We start from the raw sequence: 22,213 nt of genomic DNA on the forward strand, positions 1-22,213 counted from the left end.
CATACAAGTGAGTTTCTATGATCATAAAACAGAAATAATAGGAGTAGTATTATCGCGTTCTAATAATAACAAACTTCACAATTAGATGCTTATAAATATTTTAATACGAGATATGAGCAAAAACTGCTAAATTCCTATGAATCAGTAGCTAACATTTTGGATCCGCCTCGCCAACCACCTCCTCCGTATAGACATAAAATGCTCTAACCCCACATGAGTCCATAAAATGGCTACAATCACTGTAGTATCTGCGAACAAAATGTAGTCATAATGAGTGTTACTGGTTCTGAAAAATCAAAATTCTCCATCGACTTAGCCACTCATTTCTTTCCTTCAAAAGTCATTAACTCCGATAAAATCCAAGATTCCAAAAACCTTAACATTACCAACTCATCACCATTTACTTGACGAGTAACATTAAAGCCTTTGGAAACTTAGATTTTATCGGGGTTAATAATTTCCAAAGAAAAAAGAAATGAGTGACAAGGTCAACTGAGAATTTTGATTTTTCAGAACTAGTAGCACTCGTTATAACCACATTTTATTCATGACTTCTACAGTAATTGTGGCCCAGTTACAGACCTATGTGAAGCTTGAAAGAAATTAAAGAGTTTTGTAATTGTATAAATGTAGAAGATATCCATGAGTTGTTTGATTGAAATGATAATTTAACAAAAGGAAATTAAAAATTTGGGTTTGTGAAGGAAGAAGAGTAATGGGAGGATTTTATAGTACTCAAATAATCCCTATTTCTTCCTTCTTCAATACAATAGGGGGGAGGGGGGGGGGGTCCTCTTTTTTAACTAACATGTCACTAAGGGTCCTCTTTTTGACAAACATGTCACTATGGGGTCCTCTTTCTAACATGTCATGTGTATTTGTTTTTGGCACATGTATATTATTATATTATATTATATTATATCATATCTAAACGTGTCATACTTATAATTTGAATGATAAATCTATAAGAAAATTTAACTACAGATGAGAGCTATCATAAAAAGGTAAGATACAAAATAAAATATGATTATTATTAAACAGTTAATAAAGACTAAGTGAAAAGGAAATATTGAAATAACAATTTGATCACATCAAATCAATCGTTACGAAAATTGAACCCGACTATAGATTTTCTTCATCTAATAAATATTTCCATACCTCCTCAACTATTGATCGTGATTAAAACAATTCTTTAACTTTTGACCAATTTGATAAGTTGTTTACTTGATAGGAGACAATTGTATACATTATTATCACCAACCAACGTGTTGGATTCCACTAAGATGGATGACTTTATGAGAAGTTTGGTGTTATTCTTTAATGAGAAAAAATACATAATTAACCCACGAAACTTATATTATTTTTTGAAACAGACATTTTAAATTTGCGAGGGTTCTATTACTTTGTAAAACTATTTTTAACCATGATAAATACACCTTTTAACCGCATGTGCTGTCTCATTGTGAGCGTGTATGTCTCACCCCCAACTAAAACAATGTAAACTTATTTTTTCCTGATCCTTTAATAACGGGTTGAGTAAAATCCATACACGCTCAAATTATTGACAAATTTCATTTTTTATCTTAAAATTTTTGTAAATAAATCTGGATGAAGATGACATTCTCAATCATTACAAAAATTTAGAAATTCCATTGCAGATGTTTGTAGAACTTTAACAGTAGTCAATAGAAGAAGCTCTATCATTTGGAGAACTTCATAGTGACATCTCAAAATGACATCTCATGACACTCAAACACTGGCTTAGGGATTAATTTTGTCTCATTCACGCGTCTCTCAAACTTGAGATCGCACATGCTCTGAAAATGGATTAAAATGTTGTATTTATCATGATTAAAGATAGTTTCGTGAAATAATAGGACCCTCACAAACTTAAGGTGTCTTTTTCAAAAAAAGGTATAAATTTGATGGAGTAATTATGTATTTTCTCCTCTTTAATATATAACTTTTTCTTTTATCGTAGATTTTTATTTAAATTAAATCAAGTTTTTATTACGTCAAATTACTTCAATTTACTATGATTTTTTATTATATATAGTGAAAATATATATTACCTAATCATAATTAAATAACATATATGCTTATTAGTGCGAACACCTAGCTAACGCATTGGACATTCGAACTGTTTATTTTAGTCATTGTTATCCTATAACATTTCTTTAAAGTCCGTTCATTATAATACTGTAAAACTCCTGGTAACTAGGTTCTGATTATCTTTAACACGACTATATATTATATATAAAAAATAATCAATACTTCAATAATTTTTTATTGTCCACTTGTGTATTCTTTAATCTTACTTTTTTTTTCATTTTCTATAGAGCTATTATAGTTTATTGGTTCAATTACTTCGATGATTTAGCGTCAACTTGAAGCATCCTCTCGTTTTGTCCGTAAATTAAATTATTTCACCTATTTTCATAAATAATCGCTATAATAAACTTAATTGTGCAAGGGTTGTAGTTGCGGTTTAAGTTGTCTCGTTTATATAATTTACGGTTTGGTATATCACTAATGTTGATCCTGAGTGGTAATTACCTAAAACTATAACTATGAAGACTAATTAACTAGTATATGTTTGTTTAATCTTGTAATTTTCCCTAAAATAATAAATACCAAGTTGAATGAGATAATTGATAATGTGTATATTCAGAATTAAGTTTGAGATAAAATTTATCCTTGAAATATCCCATATTATCCCGCGTAGTCGCGTACCAAACAACCCGTTAGAGTATTTATCCTTTATAGTATAGGAACATAGTTTATGGTGTAGTATTTATATTTCAAAAAAAAGATGGAGGGAGCTTTGCAAGTTCCAATAATTGATCTTAGCTCTATAGATCTCAGTGATTCACTCAAGAAGGTACATTACTATACTCTTTAAATTGATTCAATCAACAAGTTAAAGTAGTAAAAGTTTCAATGCTAAATGATGAGAACATTTGTTTGTAGGCATGTATTGAGAATGGATATTTTTACCTTATAAATCATGAGGTAGAAGGTGATTTGATTCGACGAGTTTTCGATGGAAGTAGAGGATTTTTTGATCTATCAATTGGAGAGAAGATGAAGGTACTTCGCAAGAATCATAGAGGATATACACCATTTTATGATGAGAAGCTTGATCTTGTTGACAATCCTAAAGGTTCTTTCCACTTTCATACTTACGTTAGATAGATAGATTTGTTTGTTATTTAAGTCGAGAATCTTTCAAAAACAGTCTCTCTAATTTCACTTGATTATAAGAATATGTACACTCTATCTTCTCTAGTTTTTAGCCTCACATGTAGGACTATACTGAATATGTTGTTGTTGAGTTACCGATGATTAGGCACTCCTTGTTGTCTTTTGTCTTAACATTTTTTCACTTTTTATTTTGTTGCAAAAAAAATATATATACTTTTATTTAACAATTTGAATGTTAAGCTTTAGATCTTTACTCTTAATGGCATGAGTTTATAGTTGAAAGGGGTTAAAAAATATGCCAATGTAAATACATGAAAAAGTCAAAGAGGTTCAATATCTACTATATGTAAGTAAAAATAGTAATTTAATCTTGTATATACATTTAATAGAAATGTTATTATATGCTCTTCGCATTTGTCCAAACCTTGGTGCACATAAATATCTGATACTTGGTGGAGGTAGTAGACTAATAGTATCCTGTAAAATTAATCAAGGTGTGTGCTAGTTGATCCGGACACGGTTCGTTCTTTTTGCTTATTAACTTTCCCTTTTAATTGGAATTTCAGGGGATCCAAAAGAAAGCATATATTTTGGAGCACCTGAAGACATATCACCCTATGGTAATCTAAATCAGTGGCCTACCGAAGGTATATATCCATACTATTTCTCAATTTTGCATCAGATTTATATAGTCGATCCCAACTTGTACAGGATTGAGGCGCAGTAATTGTTATTTGCTTGATTTTCTAATTAATAGGAGTACATTGTTTCACTTAAATATGTCATGCTTTTTTATTTTTTGGACATGTAGAAATTTTGCCATGTTGGAGATCTACAATGGAAGAATATTACAGAGTTATCCTGTAAGTATAAACTCTCTTATATTTACATAGTGTTGTCTCGGAAACAATGTCTTTACTTTCACAAGATAGGAGTAAGGTTGCGTATGCACCACTTTTCCCTGACCCTGCGTTTGAAATTATACTGAATATGTTGTTTTTTCTTCATGTTAATTAGGAATCTTGGTAAAAGAGTACTCTCACTCATTGCTCTAGCTTTGAATGTGAATGAAGATTTCTTTGAAAAAGTTGGTGCTTTTAATCCTCCCGGGGCTCTTCTTCGTCCTATGCATTATCCAGGTAAGCCAATTTCGAGATCTTATTTGATGGATGTGTTATGGAAACGGAGATGTTAGGACATGTTTGAGATCATAAAAATTTAACGTCTTTTTTCTTCTTTAGTATGCTCGGTGTGCAGTAAAAAGGTGTCATATAAAATGAAACATAAGGAACATTAACTGATTCTTCAAGCAAATTACTAGTTGCAGATGAAATAAATTATTGTGATCAATATATGCATGGTTGTGGAGCTCATACAGATTATGGAATGATAACTATATTAATCACCGATGGTGTTCCTGGACTTCAGGTACGTTAAAATAAGTTAGATTTTTCGGATGGTCACTCAACTAAAAGTAGTTATTCTCTCAGAAAGTCACTTTCTTTATTGAAGGAAATTAAAATAAAGAAGAAAAAAAATGACTTTCTGAGATAATAACTAGTAGACGTAAGTTAAGTGACCAACGTCCAGTTGATAGTTATAATATTTCAGTTGGATCCTGTTTTTATCAGGTTTGTAGAGATATATTACAGAAACCTCAGATTTGGGAAGATGTGCCTCAGTTGAATGGGTACTTTAATGTACCATACTTTACTATGATTCTTTTAAGGGTCGTGTTTGTTCACATATTAGTTACGCAGAGATTAATTATAACAAAGGGATTGTTATTTGGCAAAACAAAATTGTATGGTGTTACGTGAAAAAATAAGTATTATGAGCTTAAATAGGATTAGTTTAAACTTATAATTTGTCAATTTGAAGGGGATTCATTGTAAATGTTGGAGATATGATGGAAAGGTGGACAAATTGTTTGTTTAAGTCAATATATCACAGAGTAACAAAGCCAGAACAAGAACGTTATTCGGTATATATCCAACATCCTTTGTAACGTGTTTTTGTTCTTCGACTTCATAGCTAGGGATCCTAATTCGGAGTTTTCGTTAAATGTTTTATAAATCAGGTAGCGATGTTTTTCGATCCAAGTCCAGATTGTGTTGTGGAATGCTTGAAGAGTTGCTGTAGTGAATCTCCTCCTCCTAGGTATGATATTATATAATTCATTGCTAAATATTCAACGAATTTGTGTTGTTTTGTTCAATTTATTATGTTGTTGTGATTTGTCAAACAGGTTTCCTCCAGTTCGTGTGGCTGACTACTTGAAGGAACATTACATATGGCTACCAGTGTAAGTATTTTGCGTTGATTCATCGATATCTCATATATCACCAATTTATACTACATTAAAAGTGATCGTTAACCGCAATACCATTAAGTGTTGGAACACATATATAGAGGATTGACTTTTATTTGTTTTGCTGCAGAAATATGTGCAACAAAAATATCACTGAGGAAGAGATGAGAACTGGTTAATTTGTTCACCAATTTTTCTCAAATATTAAGGACCTTTTCATGTGTGCCGAAAAATAATATGGAATGGCTTTGACTTTTAGACAGTTTTATCGAGTCAATTTACTTTTAGAAAGGAAGCGATATTCTTTTATTTTTCTTTTTTTCTTTCAATATCCTTCGTGAAATTCATGTCTGCTCACTCTATACGTTCTAATATTATTCGGACTAAAGTCAATGAATGCTCGCGCACCCGTAATTGCACGAAACAATATCCAATTTTTGGTCCGGTAGTATGGTCTCCACTTTCTTTAGATCAAGTTTTTATTTGAACTTATCTTATAGTTTATAATCTAAGCTAACAAGATAATTGTGGCAATATCTAGATAGGCTTTCTTTTTAGATCCTTATCCAGACTGCATACTTCCATTTTTTTCCTCCATATAATTAATTATTATATTAACTTTAGAGTCGAACTAGATCCAAAATTTTATTTCTTGATAAATATATATAAAAGATGATTTTCGATTCCATTTGAAGTGTTTTCTTTGGTATTATTAATTACCACTGCAAGCTCTAGAAAATAAAATCGATGAGCATGTCCGTAGGTCAAAAAAAATTAATTTTTTTTAATATATATCTAGTAGGTAGGTCAAAATATTCAACAAAAAAAAAATTAATAGAAAATAATGCCTTAGAAATTAAATGAGGAAAGTGACTAACTTAATCTAAAAATGAAAAATGTGAGGAGGAGGAATTTAAAAATTAGAAAGACGTCTTTTTACCTTCATCAGATTCTTTGGAGGGGAGCATTGTACCTGACCTTATTTGGATTCATGTTACTTTTGGTTAGTCAGAATGGGGAGAAAATGCTTCAATCCGTTGACACGGAGTTAGAATTTTTAACGAATAATTTAAAATATAAAAATTAAACATGTAAAAAAACTAAAGAAGGGTCTAACATATGTTATATACCGTCTTTTATAAATTGAGAATATAATAGATAAAAAAATTATTTTCTTAATTTGTTAAATATGAAATGTCAAAATTGGACTAGTAAAAAGGCATAGAGAATATCAATATCCCAACATTATTGGAAGTCCAGAACTACCCTTGCAGGAAAATTTTTAAATTTATTTTTTAAGTATAGTTTAATTTTTCAGTTGAAAAACAAAAGTAGATCTGTATAACAATTCCGTACTATCTTCTTTGCAACTTGTTTTTTATGTCTCAAATCTTAATGAATTTGATATTGAAAATTAGACCAGATTCATTGCATCCTTGACTTTAACTAAAGAAAATTGTACAAAATTATATTAGATGGTCTCCCTTTTTATCTTTTTGACAGATCATTAAATTAAATAAATTTGTGGTGAGCAGTGGAATCAGAAATTTGGTGAATGATATGTATACATTTTCTTTAGAATTTTGTTAAAGATGTATAAAAACAAATCCACATTTTTAATGATTAATTATATTTAATATATCTATATCACGTAAAAAAAATTTGTTGAAAATTGTAAATCGAACAACCTTCAAAGAACGTGATTCCTCCTTAATGAGACTAATTATTTTTCTTGAATTTGAATTTGTGACATCGTGATTCAACTAATGATGAAAAATAGAAATTTATACCTACTTAATCATTAATTACACCATATCAATAATTAACGCATGATATGTATTTTGTACATATATTTCTCATATACTTATGGTTAAGTGATACACATTTTTTTTATATAGTTTTTAAATTCTAAGGCTGAATTACATTACTTAATGTAGTTACAGCTATAGAGCCATCATTTTATATTAAAAACATTATATATAAGTATATATATATATACACACATTTACATATTTATACAAATAATATTAATCTTCTAAATATATATAATTTTCTGGCGAAAAAAATAATTTGGACAAACCCTAATACGAAATGAGAATAGGCATCTATTTATCATACTAAAATTCTTCATGCTAAGATTTAAAGCTTAAAGTAAATGGTAACATGCAGTTTTTGTTAAAGAATCCAATCTAAAAAAAGATAGAAACACACTTTTTTTAAAAAAAGTATGAAAATGAAGAATATATTGATGTTGTGCACTTTTGAGGCACTACACGTTCTTATATACTGGTACGAAGTTAGGTAAATTCGAGGGATTTATTCAAATTTTGTTTAGTAAAAAATTATATCGTCTATACATAATTTAAATTATTTTAATCTTTTTGTGTGTGTCAGTATTATATGAAAAAATATCATTAGCGATAATCAATATCGTTAAATATGTAATTTTTTTGATAATTAGCATTTTTTGTTTATGTCCCTAAAACCTTTAGCGATATAATTTTTAATGACACTTAAGTAACACTGATATAATTTTTAATGACACTTAAGTAACACTGATAAAAATTTTAACACTTTTAACTAATGTCACTATTTATTCCCGCTAAAAATTATTTTGTGTCAGCATAATTTACCTCTTTATTTTGAACCATTTTAGTAAAAAATGCCGCCTCTGTGGCTACTTAAATAGTAGTACTAGTTTAATGCCCACATTTCCAATGAGAAAAATGTAAGCCTAATTTTACTGCTCTAATTTTAGCTTTTAGTTAGCTTAATCTATGAGTCTGTGACAGAAATATAGGCATAAATTAATTAATTAGTTGGTTGGGAATATATATGGAATTTTGTCCAATAAATAGTGCTAATTAAGTAGGTGTTGGTTCCATTTGTTAATAGCATAAATGGTATTTCTATCATTGTGGAAAAAGAACAAAATGAAAAAGAGAAAATTCTTTGCATTTTTGTCTTTGACCATCCAATATTTCATCTTAATTATTTTGGCATGATACAAAGATTTTGTTTGAATTGAAATAGGAGAAACTAAAATTTTGGCTTTCGTCTTAATTTACACAATTGAATTGTCTTGAGTTTTTCTTTCCGACTTTAATTTACTTTTCATCTTTACGTAAAATAAAAAATCTTCAAATTTAATATTCAATACTATCATATAGTAATAAAACTAAAATTTATTTTTATAAAAATTAAAATAATAAAAATAAACTATACAAAATAATTTATTATAATTATATATACAATATAATTTATCGATGAAAAAAACAAACGGATTATCTTCGAAAGATAAAAAGGCCAATGGCATGAAAGAAAAAAAAAACAATAATTTGAGTAGCCACGTGGCAACAAAAATAACTCAAAAAATTATTTTACAAAAAAGTCAAGGAGGACATGTTTGACTATTTCGAAATGATTCTGTGTGGGCCCACTATGAATATTAGCCCTCCAACTGGTCTTTGATCATCACGTGATCATTTCTTTCTTGTCCTTTTTTTGTTTTTCAAATATTGTATTTTAAATGAAGAAAATTCTTTTGTTTTAATGTGTTTTGGTTGAAGAATTGTGAAATATTATTTTAAAATTTGAGGTAAATTTTGATAAATTGAATAGTTCTTTTTGCATTCTAAATCTCAGTGTTAAATATTGATCGAATGTTTGGTTAAAGCAAAAATAATATTGTAAGGTGCGCGTTGATACATCTATAAAATAAAATAAATTTCTATACATAATTCACAAATAAGATTTATTATTCTCATTTTTTAAGAAAAAGTGTTTTCCTCCAAAAATATTTTTTAAAATAAAATAATTATATTTATCAAATACACCTGAGTATTATTCTTTGGAAATATTAAGTCATAATTAGTAACTATGATATAGAACTTACCTTTAAGTTTCAATGACAAGTGTATCGATCCCCACTTTCTATATCATAATTAGCAGATTCGGTTGTTTTGTACGCATAGAGGGTTAGTTAGTCATTTAAAATTTCATATGTTTAAAAAATAAAAATAACAAAAATAAAAATGCTTAAATATATATATAGACATACTAAGAGAGATAATATTATAATCGAAAATATACAAAATAAGTTGGTGAAAATAGCCATGGTGGAATGTGGATTAACCTCTATTTGTTCTCTTAACTACTAGCATTATCTTATACTTTGATTTTATTACTACCTTTACTTTGATAATCTTCGATATTTATAGTTTGAATATACTTTTTTCTTTGTTATATTTATCAGAATTTTTTACTCTTACACTTTTGAATCATTTACGAAAAAATATTTTTTTGAAATTGATAATTTTTTTTTTCTATTCTATAATAATAGATATAAGGTCTGTATATATTAAATATTTTATTTACGAAAATATATGAATATATTATTGTTATCGCTGATAAAAAAGATCAACAAAAATATTATAACTAAGAATTGTTCGATTCCTTGTTTAATTAAAGAAAGGGTAAGAAGTACCCTTTATTGTTAGTTTCACTTTTTCTGATAGAGGTGGTCCATGAAAAATTTAATAGTAAAATAAAAAGAAAAAACTTTGTAGTGATTCGAAAATTATCCACTTAATTAAGAATAAGATCTAGAGTTTTAATCATTAAGCTAAGCCCTAATCTCGCAAGTGTACTATAACTTTGATTAAATTAGGACTTTTTTAATTTTTTTTATTTCTTATATGGGTTACGTCATCGTGTAATTAGAGCCGTTAATTGATTATGTGGAGGTTAATTATTTCCACATATTTTGACCCAAAAGTGGGCCTCAATAATTAAAAAAGAGACATAAAAAAAAGTGGCTGAAGATAAAAGGCTGCAAAATGTGGATAAGTTAGTGATAACGTTTTATAATAAAGTTTTTTTTTTTCAATTTTTTTAAAGATAAGATAATAAAATAGTAAAACACGGATATATAGAGAAAAGAATTTTCTATAAAAATCTACGAAATGGACGGCCGACCACATTAAAGGGCCCATGTGATGTGCTTTTGCATGCCTTGTTTTGACAAATCTGAAAATTAATTACATATAAATTACTAATAAATTTAAATATATATTAATTCTATATATTTTGAAAAAAATAAATAAGTTATCACCGTGCCCTTGACTCCAAGAACATCGTAATACCGTAATAAATATGTCCTTAGTTTGTATTTAATTGTTATTATTTATTTCGAGTGATTAATTTGATTAATCAATATATTTATTTTTATATTGATCACTAAAACTAATATTGAGAATAAGATAATCTTCACTATATTATCTTATTTATTTTAACTTTTAAAGTGACGGCTCATGCTCTGTCCCCATCTTGTCATGTTTGGATCATTCTCATCTGTAATAAAACTATATAATATAATATACTGAAATAACTAAAAAAAAAAGAACTGTTTTTAAAATTTGTCAAATAAAAGAGCGGATATTTCCTTCGTGTCACATAAAAAGTATACTTTATATTATTGAGATGAAAAAGGTTGAAACAAGAAGATATTTTTTGTTTTGTTATATTCTTGAAAAGTTATGTTTAATTTGTTAGTTCTTAGAACTTCAAGAGCCATTCTTTTCGAATGTTTAATCTATAATAATTAGTATTATAATTTTATGATAAAATAGAATAATTATGACAAATAATATAATTTATATGACATTTCATCCGCTAGGACTCGCAATAAGTATTCGTATGAACAAATTGAAATATATTTTTTTTAAAAAATTTAATATGATAATTATATTTATAACAAAATACAGAATAAAACATTTTTATTCATAAAATCTTTCACTTTAAAATAATTTAGAATCTCATGTGCAATTTGCTCATAATTTTGTGGGTGTGAATGAGAGAGACATGAAGGTGCGTCCCCACCTCTATGCTTGAGTTGGATTAAAAATACAGAATATATCATCAAATATTTTTTTAATTTTTTTGTCAAAATTAATATTATATATAAAATGAGAGAGAACCTAAATTTGTACGGCAAAAGCACCTAATGATGGGTTAAATCAAATTTTTTTGTTGTCTAATCATCTACTAATTGTTGTTACCCTAGTATGGTTTTATTTCTTACTTAAGCAATGTTAAATGTTCTCGATGAATAAAGAATATTCCTATCTTGTGTTATAAAATGGTTCCCACTAATTTTTATTCATTTCTTGTGGAAAACTATACCATTTTAAAAATTACCCTAGCCCAAAGAATGGTATCATTCACAAAGTGATTGTAATTTATGAAAGTAAAGTTTAGATCGAAATAAGTTGTGATTTAAATTATAAAATAGATATATTGTTATTCGAGATTAGAAGTTCAGGCGAATTTAGATGGTTAGTTATTGATTAATGTAAACTTAATAGTTATTGTAGATGACTCTAAAAAAGTTGATAGCACTTTGAGTGATCTTTTAATTATTGATAATTTTTAATTTTTATAATATTTAATTAGCTAAAATTTGTTTTTTATTTATTTGAAATATATAGTTTTGATTTTTTTTTGTAAAAATTTAAAATTTTCTAAAATACTTATCGCTTAACTATTTAATTACACATGCATTGTGTTAATTTTGTGTTGTTACGTATGCATATGAGTGCGATGTGCTTCTAAAGACAAATTTATATGTTACATTCTGGTTCCTACATAAAAAGGGATCAAAATTGCAACATTTCAAATAGTTAAAGAAAAATCATTTAATTAAATATCAAAGTAATTAAAATTTAATAATGATTGAGGGGGGCTAAAAAATAATTATTTTTATCAATTAATATTTATTTGTAAATTTACTTTATTATGATAATTCATATTTGATATAAAATTTTTATGAAACTTCGAATTTTGAATTTGGAAAGATATTTCCTCTTCTATAGTGTATACTCATAAAACTTTTATTCTTTGAATACTAACCAAACGTAATTTAGGAAGAGGAAAAGATAGCCCCAAAACGACATGATAATCTTTTTTTTCATTTTTATATTAAAGTGTACTTTCTTCGTTTATTTTTATTTGTTGTGTTACGTTTTTACGAAAGTCAATTTGATAAATTTTCAAAGTTAAATTAGATTATATTAATTTGATATTTTAAATAAAAAATTATATATTAAAAATTATAAATTATAATTTTTTGCATATCAATGATCAAAAAATATATTTTTAAATGTTAATTAAAATTCTTATAATTTAACTCTAAAAATAAAAAAATATGACGAATAATAGTAAACGGAGAGAGTTTTGAACCACATGAATATCTTTTCTTTATGAAATTAGAACTTTATATTTCTTTGTCCCTTCCTCTGAAAATAAAAAATATGACGAATAATAATAAACGAAGAGAAATTTCAAACCACATAAATATCTTTTCTTTAAGAAATTAGAACTTTATATTTCTTTATCCCTTCCTTTTTAGTCTTTTTATTTTATACCATACAAAAGCATACCGCAATTATAGTTACGTGCCTAATTATCTGACTGAACCTAAATGATAAAACATAGAATCTTTAATTCCGCTAGAAAAAAGATTTCCATTAAAACATTCCATTTTTTTTGGAGTCTTATATGGATAAGTCAAAATAATTTTTTTTTTTTTTACTTTTTTTAATGATGAATTCTGAGCACCGACAATGCATAAATTTATCTTTTTTAATATCATTAGGTAAGAATTTACTTTATTTATTAATGATAAAGAGACTTCACTTTTCATGTTATCCTTGATAACTATGGTGGGTAATTTTGAAAATGAAATATTTTCGATGAAAACGTAATAATTTTTTACATAATTAATATAGGCATGAATTATCTCTTTATTGGTTCGGTGAATTAACTTGTGATCACTTATTCATTTGATAAAATGTCAAAATACTTATATACTTATTTTTTTAAAAAAGGTTTTCGCATTTTTTTGATAGACCAAGAGTATTTATTTATTTATTTTCAAAAAAATCATATTATTTGAAAGAAATGAGGAGTTTGGCTTGCTATCGGGAGAAAATAAATATTAATAGGGAGTAATTGAAATTGTTTTTTTCAAAAGATTAAAATAATATTTTTTTCTCCAAAACTATTATTGAGAAAAACACACTTAAAAACACCTTAATATAGGTTTGGCCAAATATATAATTAAAGAACATAAATGTTTTTTTAAATTACATGGATAAAATACAAATCACTTCTAAAAGAAATTACTTTTTTTACAAAAACATTTTTTAAATATATTAAATTTTAAAAGTTTAACCAAGACATTAGTAATAAAATCAATTAATCCTCACTTAATTATTACTTATCCATATGTTATACTTTTCCTTTTTCCATTCGTATTTTCATTAAACTCCGATCATTCAGAAATTGTGCCGTGTAGGTCCCTATCAAGAGGAACATTCTCTACTAAAGTTTTTTACATTTAAAATTTTAATTCGAAATTTCTAATTAAAAAAAAAATAATTTCATTTACTATCTAAGCTTATTGAGCTAGTACTCCACACTATTGATATTTCATATCCAACACACTCTTTACATTAAATATTTTCAATTGATTAAAGATTAAAAAATATATTTCGTCATCTAACATGTTCTTGAATTAATTGAGTAGCAAGTAATTTTCAACTGTCAATGTCTTAAAAAAGCAATTAAATTATTCAAAACCCTATTAAAAATCACGTGATTCACTATATTGTTGGAAGTACCAACAACCAAATTATTTATTTTTGGTTTCAATCACTCAAAACAAATCAGAATTGTCCCTCTATTATTGAGGGACATCCTTGTTCTTCTCTCATTATTATTACTATTATTATTATTATTATTATTATTATTATTGTATTATTTAATATACATGCACAATAAATTCCACATCTCATTAATTACATAAAGAGTTAGATAAGGATATATTTTATTTTATTTTTGTCTTTTAGCCTAAGTAGTAAAAGCAAACAAAGTTTCCTTTGGACTAAAGTCTCTTAACGTAATTTCCAAAAACTTTGGTTGTCATTACTTTGATCAATTCTTCTCCATCTACTACGTAGTATACTTTTAAGACGTGTTTGACCTACTAGTATTCTAAATGTCTTTGACATAAATGTTTAAAAAATATATATATAAAAAAATTAAGAGAATGTTTTGTAATGAAAGAGAATATTTTTCAATTTATCATGTTTTTAACAATAAACTCCAATGAAAATAAATTACATACGTGATATTTTATACTGAGTGTTTCATGTCATCATTTTGAGGATCTGTTTAAATTGATCTATTTTAAATGATTTAAGTTAAAATAGCTTGTTATAATATTTGAAAACTTTTGGAAAGTGTTATTAAATACTTATTTTTAAATTTTAAATAATAGACGTAAGTTATTAAATATAAATTAAATCTTACTTATAAGTCGTAAAATATAAATCTAGTAAAAAAAAATAAAATTCTAACTCTCCACCCACCTAGCCTAGACTATGGTCAAAATAATATTATTCTACTTATTTTCAAAATGTAAAAAATAAGTACTTAATTATTTGTTTTCGAGGTTGAAAAATGTTTTCTTCATTTCATATCAAACAAACCTCAAAACACTAAAATATTCCACACGTTTTTGCAATATTAGTCTTGTGGATTACTAATTAGGGTAGTAAATATTAATATTAAAATTTGACTTGTTTTTCTTGCTAGCTAGGACATGTATTTGTGTTGCGAAAGAAAGAATGTTTCGTTCAAATACGGCACTTATAATATCAAAACTTATAATTATTCGAAGGAAATCAATTTCATAATGATATCTAATTAATTTTTTAAAAAAGAATATTTGTCGGTCTAGCTTTAGAAATTTTGAGGGTACCAAGGTAATTTAGATGCTAGTAAAATTAAGATCGTAAATTCGTAAAATTATTTACTTAAATTTTGTAATGTTTGATTGAGTGGAAATGTGTTTTATATGTAAATCGTATTAAAAAAGGATTTGTGTGATCAATTTAATCAAAAAAATAAAGCTAATACGAAATTTCGAACTTATAAGTTTTTATTTAATATATCAGCTACTCAATCACCCTTACAGATGTGTTGAAAGTATGTTTTGAAATATGTATTGATCAGGAAAATTATCAACGCGTAATAAATTAGAGCCCTTTGAATTAACTTAAAAAATTAGCTTATAAATCAAAAATAAAAAGTCAAACTGAAATAACTTTTGAGTCAAAAATTAAAAAATAGGGAAATACATACTTTTGGTTTCTACTTATTGCAAGTCATTTTATCTTGTCAAAAACTTCGTAACTTATTTTAAGTCATTTTAAACTTATTTTAAATTATTTTTATATTTATCAAATATTTTCAAAAATTAAAAACTGATTAAAAAATAAATTTGATCGACTTTTAAGCCAATCATACGGGCTCTTAACCAAATTACTTCTTTTTTTAATTGGGTAAAATATAGCAATGTAGAATACATTTTAGCAATTCAAGTCAAACACTATAAATAATTTCAAAAAGAAAAAGGTCTCTTTTTTTGGAAAAACATTTGTGCTTTACCATATATAGTTTCCTTTTTTTCAAATGGCTTGACCAATATGTGAAAATGCCTTTTAAAACTAATCATACAATTAATGAATAAACATAATTATTTAAATAATCTTACCAAAAAGATTTGGTTTGTAACCACACATCATTAAAGAATTCCTTAGAATAACTCAATATCCAATTGACCACAAAATCAAATCATATATCATATGTTTGAATAAGTAAAAAGTTTAATTACTTGAAAAAACTTGATAGAAGACTTTATTTAGACATATAATGAAAATAACTTAATAGAAGACATTATTTAGAACTATAATAAAATAAAAACAACCTAATAGTAAATAACTTAATAGAAGATTTTTTTAATAATGAAAATAACTTAATAGAAGACTTTATTTAGAAATATAATAAAATAAAAACAACTTAATAGAAGACTTTATTTAGAAAAAGAATAAAAATAACTGTATAGAAGACTTTATTTAGAAGTATGATAAAAATAAATCAAAATGACTAGATTTGTTTGTTTTTTTTTTAATAAAAAAAAGGGTAGATTTTTCACAAACATGTGTCTCCACTAGATGGAATATAAATTAATAAACTACATTATCTAAATCTACAAAAATATATAATTCCTATATTACCCAAAAATGAAGCCACCTACCCTCACATAATTACCAAATTGCCACCTTATCTCTACCTTAAACCTAAATTTATATTTTTTGTTCCTCATTTTATATTGTCCTGTCCTTCCTCCTTTCTCTCTCTTTGTAAGCATTTTCTTTTTCTTCCTCAAAAATTTCAACTTTCTCTCACTATATATCTATATCTCTATAGTTTCGATTGTAGCAAAAAAAAAAAAAAACTTTAATCATATAGGACCTTAATATCCCCAAAAAATCAGAACCCCAGAATCAGTTCTTGTTCTTGTTGTTTTTCTTGGATCATGTAAAAAAGACCCATTTGGATTTGGATCTTGATTTGGGGATTTGATTGAATTGGGTTTTGATTGGAATTCGGGTTTTTCAGCCATGACCCGTCGATGTTCACATTGCAGTACCAATGGCCATAACTCAAGGACTTGTCCTAATAGAGGTGTGAAGTTGTTTGGGGTCCGATTGACTGATGGGTTGATTCGAAAAAGTGCTAGTATGGGTAATTTGTCCCATTTTGCCAGTGGAAGTGGAGGTGGTAGTACACCTCTAAACGGTGTCGTTCATGACTCACCTGGTGATACACCTGATCATCCTGCTGCTGCTGGTGGCTCTGTTGATGGTTATGCTTCAGAGGATTTTGTTGCTGGTTCTTCATCTAGCCGTGAAAGGAAGAAAGGTTTGATCTTTTTTGAGTTTTGATAAGTTCTTATGATTTGGGTGTTTGTAAAAATTGCATTTTTGTGGTTCTTGATTGTGTTAAATGTTTATAAAGCTGATTTTTTTTTATGAATTGTGGTTAAGGTTTTAATTTTTAGAGTTTTGGTGTTTGCTGCTGCTGCTGTTGTTGTAGATTAATGTAAAGAGATATGTTGTGAACATGTTTTTTCAAGTTGATGAGTTTAATCTGTAATTTTGTATGTATTGAAGAAAACAAAAGATTTTGGGAGCTTTCTGTTTGGCAAAAGTGGACCTTTTTGCTCAATCCAATTTGTTGTCAACTAATAATTCAATCAAGGAATGTGGTTATTATTCTTTTTGTTTCTTATTGCAAAACCTTGCCAGTTTATTGAATTGGGTTTTTTCTAAGTTCACTGTTTTTGTATTTTTTAGTTAACTCATCTAATCACATCTGTTGATGGAACGTGATTATGAGTTTGAGAATCATGTTATTTTACTCGGTCACATTCCTCTTTGGCTCGGTGATCAGACATATCATAAGAAATGATTGGTATAAGGCTTTATATGAGTTGCTTGAAAAATTCTAATTTACTATCATCCGGTGTTGTTTGAATGACTTGTTAGACATCCATTTGACCTGTTCTGTTTAATGAACGCTGAGAATTTTGTCGGCGTAATGCTTGAGCTCCCTGCAATTTTTTCTCTCTTCTGATCATTTTTACAATGTGAAATGGGTGGAGATTTATGCAGTTTATCAATCTTTTCTCATTTCTAGTGAGAGTGAGTGATTGGATGAAATTGATCTGTATTTTCTTTCTTTGTTGTATATAACTTTCTAGATTTGCTAATCTTCATCCTTTGGAGAAGCACTTCCCATTTCGAAAAATTTTGATTTTCAAATTATTAGAATTTTCCTCCTTTATGGTGGTTATGTTTTTTCAGTAATGCTGAAGCTGATATAATTGCTCATATTGCTTCTGACGGATTTATGTTGCAATTGGTTTTCTTGCTATGTTGGTTCATGAAATTACTGCTTTATTTTTGTTTTTGAAACTGGTGATAGTGGATCTTAAAATAACTTTAAAACATAATTGCAGGGGTTCCCTGGACTGAGGAGGAGCATAGGATGTTTCTACTTGGTTTGCAAAAACTCGGTAAAGGTGATTGGCGTGGAATTGCTCGTAACTATGTGATCTCTAGAACGCCCACCCAGGTTGCAAGCCACGCCCAGAAATATTTCATTAGGCAAAGTAATATGTCAAGGAGAAAAAGACGCTCCAGTCTGTTTGATATTGTTGCTGATGAAGTAAGTAAATTCTCACTTATAGACGATTATAATGTTCCCTTAAGTTCTATAGACCTAATTGGCACCGTGAAGTTGCGAACTTGTTATTTTTCATAAAAGGCGTTGTCTTTTGTTCTTATCTTGATGATTCTCTATTACAATAGTTATTTTACAAACATTATTAACTAAATGTTTAGTTCTCTTCCATATTGCTATCATCTGCTATGTCAAAGATGCACATGCCTATATGCTACACCCTCATACTTTTGGATTGAATATGTTTCCAGTGAATTTTCTTGTAATGTTTATTTATTTTGTCTTTTTGGTAATACCATAGTCAGGGGACACTCCAATGGTATCGAGGGATTTCCTCGCAGATGATCCTGCACAAGCTGAGATGCAAAGCAACAATCCGTTGCCTCCTACTCCTGCTGTGGATGAAGAATGTGAATCAATGGGTTCAGCAGCTTCTGCCAACTCCATCGATGGGGAACATGCTCTTTCTATACCAGAAAGCTCACAATATCAGCATCCACTTGTTTATCCTGCTTATGTTGCTCCATTTTACCCGATGCCTTATCCATGCTGGCCAGGTTACACTGCAGAGCCAGCAATAGCAGAGACCCATGAAGTTCTGAAGCCAACAGCTGTTCATTCAAAGAGTCCAATTAATGTTGATGAGCTGGTTGGTATGTCAAAGCTAAGCTTAGGTGAGTCCATTGGTGATGCTGCCAAGCCACCTTCTCTGTCACTAAAGCTGGTCGAGGGCTCCTCCAGGCAGTCAGCTTTCCATGCTAATCCGTCATCTGGTAGCTCAGGCATGAACTCTAGCCACAATCCAATCCATGCAGTTTAGAAGGGTGCATTCACATGATATGTTTCCTGTTAATATATGAAAATGTTCTCTAGTTTGGTTGGTTAGTTATAGTTCTATTTGTTGGGTCGATCTTAATAAGACTATTTAGGTGTTAACTGCTTAGTTGGCAATACTCATACCTTTGTAGGCACTCTTGTTTTGAAGTATTTAAGTTGTTGACTTTGAGTCGAAAAATTTCCTTCTCCTGCTTGGTATTCTTTTAATTGTTGGTTTAGATTGTCACAACTGTGACTATCGAGATAGTGTTAGTCCATATTTCCAGCTTGAATTGAAAGACAGAGGGTTTGTTCGTTCTCTGCCTGTTTTCCTAATCTGGCATCGCACATTAAAGATTGTGGAGATGTGAAAATGTAGTTCTGTGGATAAATCGATTATTAAATGAAGTTGTGTGCAAGTATTTGGTAGCTTAGTAATAGTATCAACTTGTCAAAGAGTATGACTAGTACACATTGAAGATAGTAAAGAGGGTGATCCTGTCTGAGCTTTAGATGTTGATAAGGTGCTATGGAGTCTTCTTGGAGCTGAATGTCGGGATCCCATCTTAATATATTCCGCTATAGAAGAAGCTCAGTACTGGGTTGTTGATAAGTTCATGTGGAGAAAGCGAAGGACGACTTAAAGATACTGGTTTTTTCTGTCTTTCCTTGTAGGTATGACTCCTGAAGGAACTGAGCAACAGTAAACTGATGCAGCCAATACCATGTCATGCATGCAGTTCGAGCCACGCACCAGCTACTGTGCGAATAGAAGGTATGAGAGAGCAGGTCAAATGATATTAGAGAGGCCAACGACATTGGACCGAGTTTTAGCGTTGTACTATGCTGAATTTTAGCATGGTTGAAATTGTGATGTTGAGAACTCTTGGAATAGTCAGTGACATGCTTGTTGGATACATTTTAAGTGGAGATTTAGCTTTCATCTGCAATTTGAGTTTTGCAGAAACCCCATTAGTGTTTAGGAAATTGAATGCTAGGATCATGGAAAGGAAACTCTAGCATTAAATTGGGTAAACTGTGGATGGTCTGCATTTAAGATACTTGAGAAAGTGGTAGTAGAAAAGATGCTATCTTCTTGCAATATTTGCCATAAATGAAGCAGTTGATTTGTGCGCAAGCTGAAAAGATGTTGTGCAACACTAAAAGATTTATTGAAGTTCATAGTTGAACCTAGTGGAAAGAGTTACTTGGTGAATGTGGAATAGTGGGCCTCGTGAAATAATTGAGTTGTGTGCAAGCTGAAAAGATGTTATGCGACACACTAAATGATTTATTGAAGTTCACATGTAGTTGTATTTGGTGGAAAGAGTTACCTGGTTAATGTGTTGATGGGATAATGAGCCCAGTGAAATAGTCGAGTTGTGTGAAAACTAGTTTAGAAACTATCGTCATCAAACAAAAAGTTGGTGGGGATAGTGAGACCTACGAAAAGATTTATTGAAGTGCATAGTTGTACTCGGTGGAAAGAGTTACCTGGTAAATGTGTTGATGAGGATAGTGGCCCTCTGAAATAGTCGAGTTGTGTGGAAGCGAGTTCAGACTCAAACCAGAAGTTGGTGGGGGAAGTGGGACCTCTGAAATAGTCGAGCTGTATGGAAGCAGGCTCAGACACTATCATTATCCAACAAGATGTATCTGTTAGCTATGGATCATCTATATGAACAAAAACTCAAGGTGTGAAATAGAGAAATTAAATCCCCTCTTAACTAAAGATTAGATATGAAGGCGCTTACTATTAAATTATCATTGCTTATTTACTTCATTTTTACTATATTGTTTGATTCTGAACAAGTACTTCTCTTTCTTGAACAATTCCAGTAAAATGTGACCTTTATAATTGATTACAAGCCAAAAGTAAGTTCATATAAAAGTACCATCTACAATTCAAAACTTTTAAGATTTCATATATAACTTTTTCTTCAATGAATACAATAATATTTTTTTTGATCGTGTTATCGATTTCGATTTGAACAGCCCATATTTAGTGGAGTTAATGTAAGTCAATTGGACTAGAGATGTGTTAGAATGGACTGGCCCAAGAAAACTCATGTGGGCTATGGATTTTTGTGTGTCCAATCCAATCTAGCTCCAACCAAAATAATTTTTGAAAGGCTATAACAGGTATAACAAGCCCAATCCAAAATACAAAATAGTCGAGTTAAATTTTGTCCATGAATATAATTTTAGAGGCGTTAAATAGGTGTGTTTGATTGAATTTACACGAGTTCAAATGGATTGAGTTAATTAATTTTGCACCTCGAAAGCTAACTATATTGGATTGAATTTAGACGAGTTCAAATGGATTGAGTTAATTAATTTTGCACCTCGAAAGCCAACTATAGGATCTTTAAGAAACTATTAAAAAAAATCTCAATGACAATTAATTTTAGGGAAAATCAAAGTAAAAGTTACTCCTGTTTAATTTACGTGACACATGTCTTTTAGTTTGTTCAATTAAAAAAATAATATTTTTTTATTTCTTATGATAATTTAATTTTAAGATGCTCATTTTATCTTTAAATGAGATGATTCATAGTCCAACACACATATATGACTTGATTTAAAGTATAAATCTCAAATTTCATTTTTTCTTAAATTCTATATCAAGTCACATAAATTGAAATGAAAAAACTAATTAATTCTATCTTATTTTTATAAATTAATAAATATTATAAGTGTCATTTTAAATAATATTGCATTTACTCCATC

General features: G+C 28.6%; 2 protein-coding genes and 1 non-coding gene across 7 annotated transcripts; 2 read left to right on the forward strand and 1 right to left on the reverse strand.

Annotated features, from left to right (window-relative positions):
* Positions 1-210: 210 nt before the first annotated feature.
* Positions 211-589, reverse strand: MIR9474 (microRNA MIR9474). The gene has a single exon (NR_130094.1). It is a non-coding gene; the product is annotated as a microRNA MIR9474 (primary transcript).
* A 2,096-nt stretch (positions 590-2,685) lies between these two features.
* On the forward strand, positions 2,686-5,984 carry LOC101253309 (2-oxoglutarate-Fe(II) type oxidoreductase hxnY-like). Of its 4 annotated transcripts, none has more exons than XM_010327198.4 (11): positions 2,688-2,881; positions 2,971-3,163; positions 3,771-3,851; positions 4,016-4,067; positions 4,222-4,343; positions 4,532-4,632; positions 4,836-4,894; positions 5,086-5,188; positions 5,285-5,364; positions 5,453-5,509; positions 5,646-5,984. In XM_010327198.4, the coding sequence occupies exons 1-11, from the start codon at positions 2,813-2,815 to the stop codon at positions 5,692-5,694; spliced, it is 966 nt and encodes a 321-aa protein (XP_010325500.1). In that variant the 5' UTR covers positions 2,688-2,812; the 3' UTR covers positions 5,695-5,984. The 4 variants fall into 4 exon arrangements, with proteins under 4 accessions (XP_025888191.1, XP_025888190.1, XP_010325500.1 ...); XM_004246113.5 differs by having other exon boundaries at positions 2,689-2,881; positions 4,526-4,632; XM_026032406.2 differs by lacking the exons at positions 4,836-4,894; positions 5,086-5,188 and having other exon boundaries at positions 2,686-2,881.
* A 7,114-nt stretch (positions 5,985-13,098) lies between these two features.
* LOC101262741 (transcription factor KUA1) lies at positions 13,099-21,374 on the forward strand. 2 transcript variants are annotated; one of them, XM_069288598.1, is made up of 4 exons: positions 13,099-17,344; positions 18,444-18,652; positions 18,969-19,456; positions 20,166-21,374. In XM_069288598.1, exons 1-4 carry the CDS (start codon positions 17,044-17,046, stop codon positions 20,188-20,190), a joined length of 1,023 nt encoding a protein of 340 aa, XP_069144699.1. In that variant the 5' UTR covers positions 13,099-17,043; the 3' UTR covers positions 20,191-21,374. The 2 variants fall into 2 exon arrangements, with proteins under 2 accessions (XP_069144699.1, XP_004245787.1); XM_004245739.4 differs by lacking the exon at positions 20,166-21,374 and having other exon boundaries at positions 18,969-19,682.
* Positions 21,375-22,213: the final 839 nt, after the last annotated feature.

This window comes from Solanum lycopersicum, chromosome 8 (genome assembly GCF_036512215.1).
Source record: "Solanum lycopersicum chromosome 8, SLM_r2.1".
Taxonomy (NCBI): Eukaryota; Viridiplantae; Streptophyta; class Magnoliopsida; order Solanales; family Solanaceae; genus Solanum; species Solanum lycopersicum.